At 49.9% G+C, this 10,313-nt stretch overlaps 1 protein-coding gene across 1 annotated transcript in view; it reads right to left on the reverse strand.

Annotated features, from left to right (window-relative positions):
* NOTCH2 (notch 2) overlaps nucleotides 1–10,313 on the reverse strand; it is a 123,143-nt gene that overhangs the window by 12,669 nt on the left and 100,161 nt on the right. Inside the window, 5 exon segments of the mRNA XM_006919824.2 lie at nucleotides 208–713; nucleotides 1,629–1,741; nucleotides 4,004–4,240; nucleotides 8,438–8,570; nucleotides 10,169–10,313. The exon segment at nucleotides 10,169–10,313 is cut by the window's right edge and continues 36 nt beyond it. Of these exon segments, the coding sequence (XP_006919886.1) occupies nucleotides 208–713; nucleotides 1,629–1,741; nucleotides 4,004–4,240; nucleotides 8,438–8,570; nucleotides 10,169–10,313 (1,134 nt within the window).

The following is a 10,313-nucleotide window of genomic DNA, read 5'->3' on the forward strand; positions in this document are numbered from 1 at the left end:
CATTCCTGGACCTCTGCCAGCAAGGGAGCGCACAGGGCAGCGTGCGATGGGGCAGGGCTGACAGCAGGGAGCAGAGGGCCTCAGGGCGCCCGTCGGAAAAGCAGAGGCAGCTCGGGCGGAAGCGCTGGAGACGTGAGGAGCAAGAGCAGGAAGCCGAGGCGTGTTAGTGACAGTCTCCCTCCGCGTCCGGGGACCCGGGACCCTTACTTGCATGTCTTGCTGCTCCCCTGGCATTCGAAGTTGTCGAACAGGCACTCGGCCGTGTTGCACAGCTCGTCACACTGGTTGTTGATATAATCCCAGCAGGGCAGCAGGGAGGAGCAGTTGGCCCAGGGGTTCTCCATGGTGAGGGAACAGTCTCCCCCGTCCCACTGGCAGGCGTGGCTGTTGCAGGCCTCGTCGCAGACACCGTCCCGAGCTTTGTCGGCGCAATACTGGCTCAGGCAGGTGGCCGCCGGGGTGCTGGTGGGCGCCGTGTAGAGCTCGCAGCGGCTGCCGCGGAATAGCGGGGGGCACCGGCAGGAGTAGTAGGGAGGCTGGCGCTGCGGGGAGCAGGTCCCCCCGTGCTGGCAGGGGCTGCTGGCGCAGCCGGGAGCGCAGTCCTGGGGGCTGGGGCAGAAGCAGCGGGGGCCCGAGGCCGTGTGCACGCACCGCTCCCCTCGCCGGCACTTCACCTGTCCGCAGCTGCTCTGACACCTGGCCCCAGAGAACCCCTGTGGAAAGCAGCGGACAGTGAGGATGGTGGCCGACGCGGGGGGGCTCGCCCCACTGTCCTCGTGACCCCCAGTGCCACACTTCTGGGGAGAAAAGGGTGGGACACTTGGCTAAGATCCCTCCACGCGGCCTCCAGGATCAAGCTCTAGGAAGGGACCTCTAAGTCACCCTGCAGGTCGGGCTGAAGAGTCCATGCAGTGGTGTAGATGCCATCGAATTTAAGAGATCACGTCTAAAGTAAGTCCACAGGTCACGGCGGGATAAGGGTCAGGTGACAGGGTATCTATAATCAGCTTCCCCAGCCATCATCAGATCACTCATATAAAGGCTTTATAGGGGGACAAATCACACCAGGAGTTCTGAGTCTCTGAAAAACGTGCCCATGCCAGTTCATTCTTATTCTCCCTGCTTAGCTCAGGCCAGGGTCACTCACAGGTTTCTTCTGGGTGTCTCTCCAAACATAATGATCTCCGTTTTAGGGGGGTTTCAGCCTCCGGCAGTGGCAAAAGAGGTGGCACAACAAATGGCTAAAATCGGGCTGCCTGCGAGTTTAAGCAGCAGCTTGCTCCCAGACGGTCCAGCCAACCCTGCTCCAGTCTGGGCGGCAAGACTGCCCTGACCCTCCGCACAGGACCCAGAAGCTGGGGGCCCAGTCCTGTTCTCCAGAGGACACCTATCCCACCACTTCCTGTGGTGCTTATGAAGACCGACAGCTTAGGGAGCTCACCGTTTCTGGGAACATTTTAACAACTCTGAATGGAAAACTCAAGCACTTTCTTCTGAAGGAGCTAAAATTAGGAAACCTCCCCACCGAGAGGGCTCCCCGTGGAGCTTGGAAAACGAGGCTTGCTCTCGGCTCCGTCACAGACGGCACAGAAGAGAGCATGCTCCTTACGCGGGTGACGCGCACTTACCGGGGGACAACGACAAATGAAACCATCGGGCATGTTGCTGGCCACGGCACACGTGCCTCCATTCAAGCAAGGCATCTGGGGACACACGTCGACGAACGTTTCGCAGTGACGACCTCGAGGCAGAAAAGGAAAAGGAGTTTTGAAAGGCAGAAGTAATCGCTGCAAGTCGTCAACCAGGACGCTGACCGCTACAACGTGCGCCGGCCAAAGGGTCAGAGACGAGGCAAGGGGACAAGGGAACAGGGCAGGTGGAGAGAGCGTCACTGGGTCTCGACGCAACTGACCTGTCATGGCTCAGGCCAGGCCCTCGCCTGTGTCACTGACATGACAAACGCACATGGCACTCCTTCCCCACAGCCTCACACGACAGGGTGGATGTGCGAAATGACTAATGTCATCAGAACAGAAAAATGGCACAGCTTTTCTTGAAGGCACTTAGTTGCCATCAGTCAAAAGAAACATTTAGAAACTGTTCTTAACATCATCTACTTCATGGGAGACGCTACAAGGCTACATCGGGCCAGTACCTATAAATGTGATTTGCAACTTACAGGGAGTTTTCATCTGTAACATCTCTTTTCAGTCATTTTTTAGCCTTTCTGTAACCTGATCAGCACTGCTTTAAAACACGCTTTTATTTCTTAGAGTTAATTTTCCCCAGAAACAATTGTAAAGCAGACGGTATCTCAAGGCCACCGCTCCGGGATAAACTAAGCGACTGAAATCGTGGGAGACACAGGCAGGCAGGCGCAGCTAGGGCCCCTGGGCAGACAGCCGGGGACAGGCCCCATCTGGCCCACGTCACCTAGGGGAGAGGTGTCTTTAAGAGGGAAATTCAAATAGTGATAATTCTGGCCAAAGAGAATCAAGAGGCAAGAGTTAGAGATGTCTGCCTCTTTAAATCGCAGAAGCACCCACTAACCAAAGGTGGGTCTCAGGATCCTGGGTCCCCTCGAGTCTATCCCGGCAAGAGCATCGCAGAATAATTACAACCAATGCGCTGGGGGCCGGGGGGCGGGTCTTTTTCACTCACAAGCAAGGAAAACACATGAACACTGCTTCCTGGCTGGGGGACCCTTATCCAAGGTGGTCCCTATTCCTCCCTTCACCTGTTTCCCCCTTTCTTTGTAGGGAGGTGCCTGTCGGTGTCCCAGATAAAGGCGGCCTCAGAGGCAGTGAAGCCAGCAGAGCCAGCTTGGCCTCTCTGGCTAACAGGAGGCTGCAGGCGGGCTGTTCACAGTCCTGCCTCCACAGGCATGACACCATAACGGACTGTGCGTCCAGGCATCTTTCATATTGCAAGATCCTTCCCAGTCTTTGTGACATTCCAAAGTTCTGAAAGGTCACATATCTTTAGAACTGGAAGAAGAAAGTCTGGAGATGGGCTCAGAACGCAGCAGAGTCCAACTTGCCACGTTGTCGGTAAGGGGACCACAGCAGCCCACTGTCTGTCTCCCGAGCGATGGCACTACAGCGTAAGATTCGCAATGACCCCAGAAATGCTCCATGGATTTCTAAGTTGAGTATCTGATGATACTGCCACAGTTAGACACAAACAACTATTTTAGTCACCAAGCTGCCCTTTTCTGGAAGTAACCGGTAAGTGCCTATGATGAAGCTCCTGTTCTGAGACCACACTTGGTCATCATCATGATCTGCGATGACGAAAAGCAGCTTGAGAAACAGCAGGGAATGTGGCCAAGTCTTAGCCCCATGGGCCACTCGTGACCGCTGCGGCTCCCCAATTCAGACCCTCATCAACTGGTTAAACACTCCCCGACTTGGACCCACTCCCCCTAAGCGTCCTGGAAGATCCTGAGCCTCTATGGGTCCCAGAGGTGGAAAGAAGGTCACAATGGCAGTGACGTCTCGGTGAGTCAAGGCCTTACATGCCAAAGCAAGGCAGAGCGATGAAACCGGAGTTAGATGTAAGGATCCTGAAAACGAAACGTTATTTTGCTCAGATGAAGAGTTCTGTGGGTGGACGGTGGTGACGGCTGCACAGTGGACGGTGGTGACGGATGCACTTCGTACCCACACGCACGCCGGAAAACAGTTAAGATGGGAAACTATGTTATGTGTACTTACCAAATTAAAAAAGGTTATTTTACTCAACTACCCCCAACATGTTTTTTTTACATATGTATTTCGGCTAAGTCAGTGTATAACGAAAGAGAAAACATGTCTCAGGAGAAATGAAAAGGTAGAGAGTGATTGTTACGTCCAAGGAGCACAGGCCCAAGAAAGAACTGGGCCCTGACTCAAGCTAGTCTGGTTTTTCGCATCTAAGAAAAGCTGCGTGTGAGTCTGGGAGATGTCGCACAGGACGCAGGCCCCCATTATCCGCCCCGCGGGGAGTCTGGCGAGGCTCTCACCGGTGAAGGCGCTGCGGCAGACACACAGGTAGTCGTTGACGAGCTGTACGCAGTCCAGGCTGCCGTCAGAGCTGCAGGGGCTGGACAGGCACTCGTTGATGTCCCCCTCACAGCGCTCTCCAGCAAAGCCGGGCAGGCAGCGACAGCTGTAGCCCCCGATCCTGTCCACGCACTGACCGCCGTTAAGGCAATGAGGACCCTTGGCACAGTCATCAATGTTCTCCTCACAAAGCAGGCCTGGAGGAGAGAGAGGAGAGGCAGTTACGACAATCCTTCCAGCGAGGGACAGCCACCCTCGCTGGCACTGTCACGACTGACCGGATGGCACTCCTCACCCTGTGGTGGGACCTTTGAGGCCGGGCAGGGCTGAGCACACTCTTGACCCACAACCACCTCCATCCTCCTGGCAACCAGTGAGAACGAAGGACGAGATATGCCCAGGGCCTCACGTGGACTCACCCCCCACTCGCTGAAGCCGTCCCCATGGGGCAACCGCCATTATCTGCCCCACCTGAGAGACTAGGAAATGGGGGCTCAAAGAGACTCGTTGTTTTTCATTAATTTATCTGTTTTAATTAAAAATATAAAAACAGTTCAAAAGAGAACATAAAAATAAATAGAGATGATAAATACAGTATGTTAAAATATCAGTATGAATTGGAAATAAATTTTGGTTGACTTTTTAAAGTTTAATACCCACCGACTTTTTTCCCGTAAAATAGTGTAAGTATATAGTTCCTTATTTTAAAAACATAGAGGGAACTATCCTGTTGAAAGTTCAAAGGTCATTTTATTTAAAACAACTCATTTAATGAACTAGAAATGTAAATGAGCCATCTAGTATAAATGTCTATAAATGCTTTTGAGAAAGAAACAAATCAATGACCATTCTAGAAATGATCCATGAACCACCAAAAAAAATTACAAAAAAAAAAAAGTTCTGTAGTCCAACCATTTGCATTTATAGTACACGCTAATATAAGCAAGACTAATGAAAAGAAAAAAAAAAACAACGTAAGAAAAGACCTCATTTTCAATAGCAGTAGCAAAAGATCAACTATCTAGGAATAACCTTCATAAGAAATATACTACGCCTATGTGAAAACTTCGAAATAGAAAGACACAGAAGGAGACTTGAATAAACGGGAAGACACTATGATTTGGTTAGGAAGACGCCTCATCCTAAAGATGTCAGTTTTCTCTACGCACATTCTTAAGTTTAATGTGACCCCAATTAAAAATACCAACAGGAATTTTTAATAGACAATCTGATTCTAAGTTACATGGAAAATTAATGATAACTAGAGCCTGGAAAACCCTGGAAAAGATCCGGAATAATTAAAATCTCTAGGGTGGTTCTGATAAAGTAATAGAACGGCAGAACGACAACAAGAAAAAAATCCAGAGAGACTCCCGAACACGCACGGGAATTCAGAATTTGATGAAGGTGCCATCCCAAGTCATCGTATAAGAGATCGAATATTCAGTGAATCGTGCTGGGACAAATCAGCTGTGGGGTGGCCCCAGGATTCTAGTACTTGAAAATATGGGAGATTCTCTTAGAATCTTAGCATGTGGAAGGTGTTACTGACTAGCATTCGAAATCCAGAAGCCAAAAAAAAAAAAAAGATTGATAACTTCAACCTGATTAAAAATAAAAAGTTCTGCATAAAAAAAAAAATCGCCATAAAGACAATCAAAACAATATGTTGAGAATATATATTTACATCTTATATCATAGACAGCTAATCTCTGTAAAATACTAAGATCAACAACAAAAGGGAAAAAAAGGATACAGACGTGAAAAGAAAAAGGAAAACCAAGTGACTCTTAACTGAGACTACGGTCACCCACGCCGAGAAGCGGGCAGGCTCATACAACGTAATTCAGTAATACCAACCAAAATTACAAACACACATATTCTTTAGTCCAGTAATTTCCTTTCTGAAAATTTATCCTTCAAATACATTTATACACATGCAAGAAAACCAAAATTTCCATCACTAGGGCACTGGTTAAGTAAAATATGGCATGCCCATAAAAGGGAATTCTACAGGATAAAAAAAGATTAAGGTAGTTTTATATTTTGATGTGGAAACACCTCCAATTAAGTGAAAAAAAAAATCAACTGCAAAAGAACATGTCTGATATTCTATCTTCAGAGTGAAGAGTGGGAAAGAAAAAAATATCTTTGTATTTGGCTTCTACATAATTCTGACAAGTACATAAAACAACTCTAGAAAGATACACAAGAAAGTTTAAAAAAAAAAGTGGTGGTTACTTGCTCGTGGGAGAGAGAACTAGGCTTAGGGAAGGGGGATGGATGCTTCTCTACGTGTGTGTATGTGTCTGTGCAAAATTTTGGACCATGTGCAGGTATTATCTATTCAAACTAAATAGAAAATAAAAAAGTAAAAACAAATAAAACCAGTATGAGCTCCCACTCTCACAGAAATATCTGGTATTTAGACACTGCTGGTAAATGAACATAGATGCCTCCCCTCCCATCGGAATGGAACGAGCAGCAACGGACAGGCCTAACGAGACAGGATGAACTTGACCTCGGCATGAAGCCAAGTAGCAGGGACAGGCAGAACTTGGCTGGGTACTGGACGTGCCCCCAGACCAAGATCCAAAGCTCAGGAGTGAAGGAATGAAAACGGTCATCGGGTAACTTGCAACAGAGTCATGGGCCTTGAGAATCTCCTGTAATGTTGACCAAACCGAGAGAAATAAATACACGGCACACATCTAACCACACATACATAGCATAACTTAATGAGCTGTACACATGATAAACTCAAAGAGACCCGCACACTATACACACTATAACCAATCTGTCCAAGGACAGAGAGAATTTTGAAAAGTACCAAGAGGGAAGCAATGCTCGCAAGAGATCCTCAGCAAGTTTGAGAGCTGATTTCTCATTTCAAAACAAGCAGGTTGAAAAGCAGTGGGGTGACAAAGTCAAAGTGCCAGGGTAAAAGGCTGGTCGATAATAACAGCAAAACGGTTCTTCAAGCCAGCCTTAACGAACAGTTAGGAGACAGAAAGGCTGTTGCCTTAGAAATGTTCACCCTCAGACCATCTCTCATTAGTAATTAGTTCACCGAGTAGCGGCAATTTTGGTAGCCAGTGAGCACCCACGTGCTCGTTCACATTTCCCAGTCTCCCCTAGAGTCAGGTCAAGGCCATTTTACTCATTCTGGCCAATACCATGAGCAGCAGTGACAGCTGTGGCTTGCAGACTGAGGTCGTGGGCGCTGCTGCAGGACCCATGGGCCTCTCTTTTCCCCTGCTAGAAAGGCCTCGGAGGCCCAGAGTTTCAAATCACTAGTCTAAAATAAAGACAGAGGTGGCCCAACACACTCAGGAGTGTGCGACAAAACAACAACATCAAAACGAAACCAAAAAACACTTTGTTGTGTTAAGCCACTGAGATCTGAGGTTTAATTTGCTACCTCTGGAATCACAGCTCGTGCCAAACAGTACAATTATCAAAGGAACAAACTAATAGTGAACCGAAGCTGACTTCTAATTCTCTTTCAACTACTGATTTCTAGAGCAGAGAACAACTCTCCTTTTCATGGGACAAATCAATTATTTAAAGGCTTGTTTCTCTTTAGTTTTCTCTTCCCCTTTAACCTCATTGCTCAGTAATTGGCCTACTTGTGGGGTCCTCTTCTATTTTAATTCAGCCAAACTCGGGGAAGGTAAATTATCCAAATTTGGTAACCCGAGGTCTAAGACAGTATAAACACATCCTGATACTCCATTCTCTTTGACATTGAGAATGAATTTTCTGCCACTGTGGATGGCCTCTTACATTTTTTTCCCAGGCTGCTCAGAGCAGGTGCCATGGGAACTTCAGCTCTGCTAAGACACACTACTCTGAGCTCCTTCTAGGAGACCGCTGATTGGGGCGGGGAGCAGGGGCCAGCACACAGCAGAATGATGGCTCCACCCTTCACAGTTTCTGGCTGGGTCTCAGTTGGCCTTACTGCAGCCTTAGGCCATCAGCCTCCTTCCCTGGGCTTATGGAAATAGGCAACTGTTTTCATTCATTCATTCCTTCACCTTATGGAAGCAAGACCTAGCAAGTTCTAAAAAGCATGTAAGCTGGTAAATGTAAATTACTGATTCGAGAGGCCATTGGTTGTCTTCCCTTGAGGCTCCAAGAAATCTCGCTAACCAGGCTGATTCTGCGGCAACGTTTCATCGTATCGTTTCCACATTCTGTGTTTCAGGGAACACAGTGTCAACCAGAACAAGAGCGCACTAAGAACACGAGTCAGAACCTCGGAGTCGGGAGAGAGGGGAGAGAACGCCCCAGGTTTCAGAACTACGTGTTCGATTTTTTAAAAACTCCCTTGACACTGAAACTGGATTTATAACTTAGAGAACACCCCGGGCAAAGAGCGGCTGATTCCATACCCCGAGTGCCCGGCGGGCAGGAGCACTTGAAATGGTTCACCAGGTCGATACAGGTGCCTCCGTTCTGGCACGGCTGGTTCTGGCACTCGTCCACTTCGTACTCGCAGTTGACGCCCTGATAGCCTGGGACACACTGCCGGGAGCAAGCGAAAAACAAGACGTATCGGACCGGTGCTGGAAACAGCGAGCGCAGGGGCGGGCTCCTGCGGCCCTCCGCGCCCCAGCCCCGCCCAGCTCTGGCACGCTGCCCCCGCATCTCCCGGTAGCCGTCCTGGGCACGGCTGCCTGTGGCTGTCCAGCACTGCCCTCTTCCAGCCAAAAAAAAACACTTTAAAGGGAAGGCAGGGGCTGGGTGTGGAGGGGGCGTTTCAGATATGACCCCTGTGCAGAACTGTGGCCTTCCTGTGTGCAAGTTTTCTCATCTTTAAAATACACGTTTCTCTATATGATGAGGGTCCTGTGACTCAGCCAAACAGCCCGCGTGGGTGGTGACGAGGACCCTGCGTTTACTGAGCTCCAGGTTCAGCAAACTCCATGCACGTGTGAGACGCTGGTGGAGATGGGGCGAGGGCAGGGAGGTGGGCTCACGAGCGGTGGTCGATCTGAGGGTTCGAGGGATTCTAGGGCTGATCAAGAAAAAGACAAGGACCCCCACGGTGGCTTTGACGGGTCTGCATGCGGGGGGAGTCCCTGGCAGCACGAGCTCCAACTAGTGGGGGGAGAGGGGGAGAAGAGGAGGGCACGTGGAGTCCAAGGGAAGGGATAGCTGACGGGGGCTGATGTGTTTGGCGATGTCACTCAGCAGTCAGCCCGGAGTCTCTGGGTCACAGAGCTCTGAAGGGCGGCAGTGGCTCGGGGTCTTTATGACCCAGAGCTCTTGTTACCTATGGTAGCAAATCCTAGGTTCAGTTTTGTAGAATATACAAAGCCAGCGGCCTCTAAATGACTAAAAACCTGCTTCTTTCGGCTATGTTTAAGACACCTGGATGTGTAAAATTTTAAGTTTGGCGCCGGCAGCTTTTGAGCTAACATTACAGCCTGCCCTGGAAGGAGGAAGGAAATAACCCAAGGCAAATACACAGAGGCCGACGTCGGCTCATTTACACGAAGCAGAGAAACAAAGCTTTCTCAGCGCTGCATTGTCGCCTGGACTGGTATCAAAGTCAGGCCTCTGGTATCTTCTTACTACCTTGCTCGACCATTATTAGCCCGGACAGTAAGAAGACAGAGGCACGGCCCCTAAAAGACACACACCTCCTCAAATGCCCACACGTAACACTTAGCATAATGCTACACGGAAGAGGCCGAACAATGTGGTTTCTGAGTGATTAGTTGATCGGTCGAGGGCTATGTAAGGGTGGCATGGGTCAAAGGGACATTCCTCAGAGCGGCTTCCCCTCTCACCCGGCATTCGGGGAAGCACCGGGGGCCACGGGCTGGGTGGGCCTTTGACATGCACTCTGCTAGTGAAGACTGGCTCCGAATCCCGGACGCCACCCTGTGGGAGTGTGACAGCTCCAGATGCCTATAAAAACACCCTGCTGGAGCTGCGTCAACGTATCACGCAGGGGGCCTGAGAGAAACGGTGATTAGTCAACGCCATAACGGCGAATGGCAAAAAAAAAAAAAGTATAAATTTGTAAAAAGAAAGACACGAGCAGCTAAACTGGACATGCCGGGGTTGACGCGCCACGCGCCCCGAAGGCCTCCGGCGCCAGCCGCCTCGCTCACCTCGCACCGGTATCCACCGACGAAGTCGCTGCAGGTGGCGCCGTGCTGGCAGGGGTTGGACGAGCACTCGTCCAGCTGCTGCTCGCAGTAGCTCCCCGTGTAGCCCGCGGGGCACTGGCAGTGGTGTGAGTTGCCGGCGTTGATG

The sequence above is a fragment of the Pteropus alecto genome, unplaced genomic scaffold (genome assembly GCF_000325575.1).
Source record: "Pteropus alecto unplaced genomic scaffold, ASM32557v1 scaffold106, whole genome shotgun sequence".
Lineage (NCBI taxonomy): Eukaryota > Metazoa > Chordata > Mammalia > Chiroptera > Pteropodidae > Pteropus > Pteropus alecto.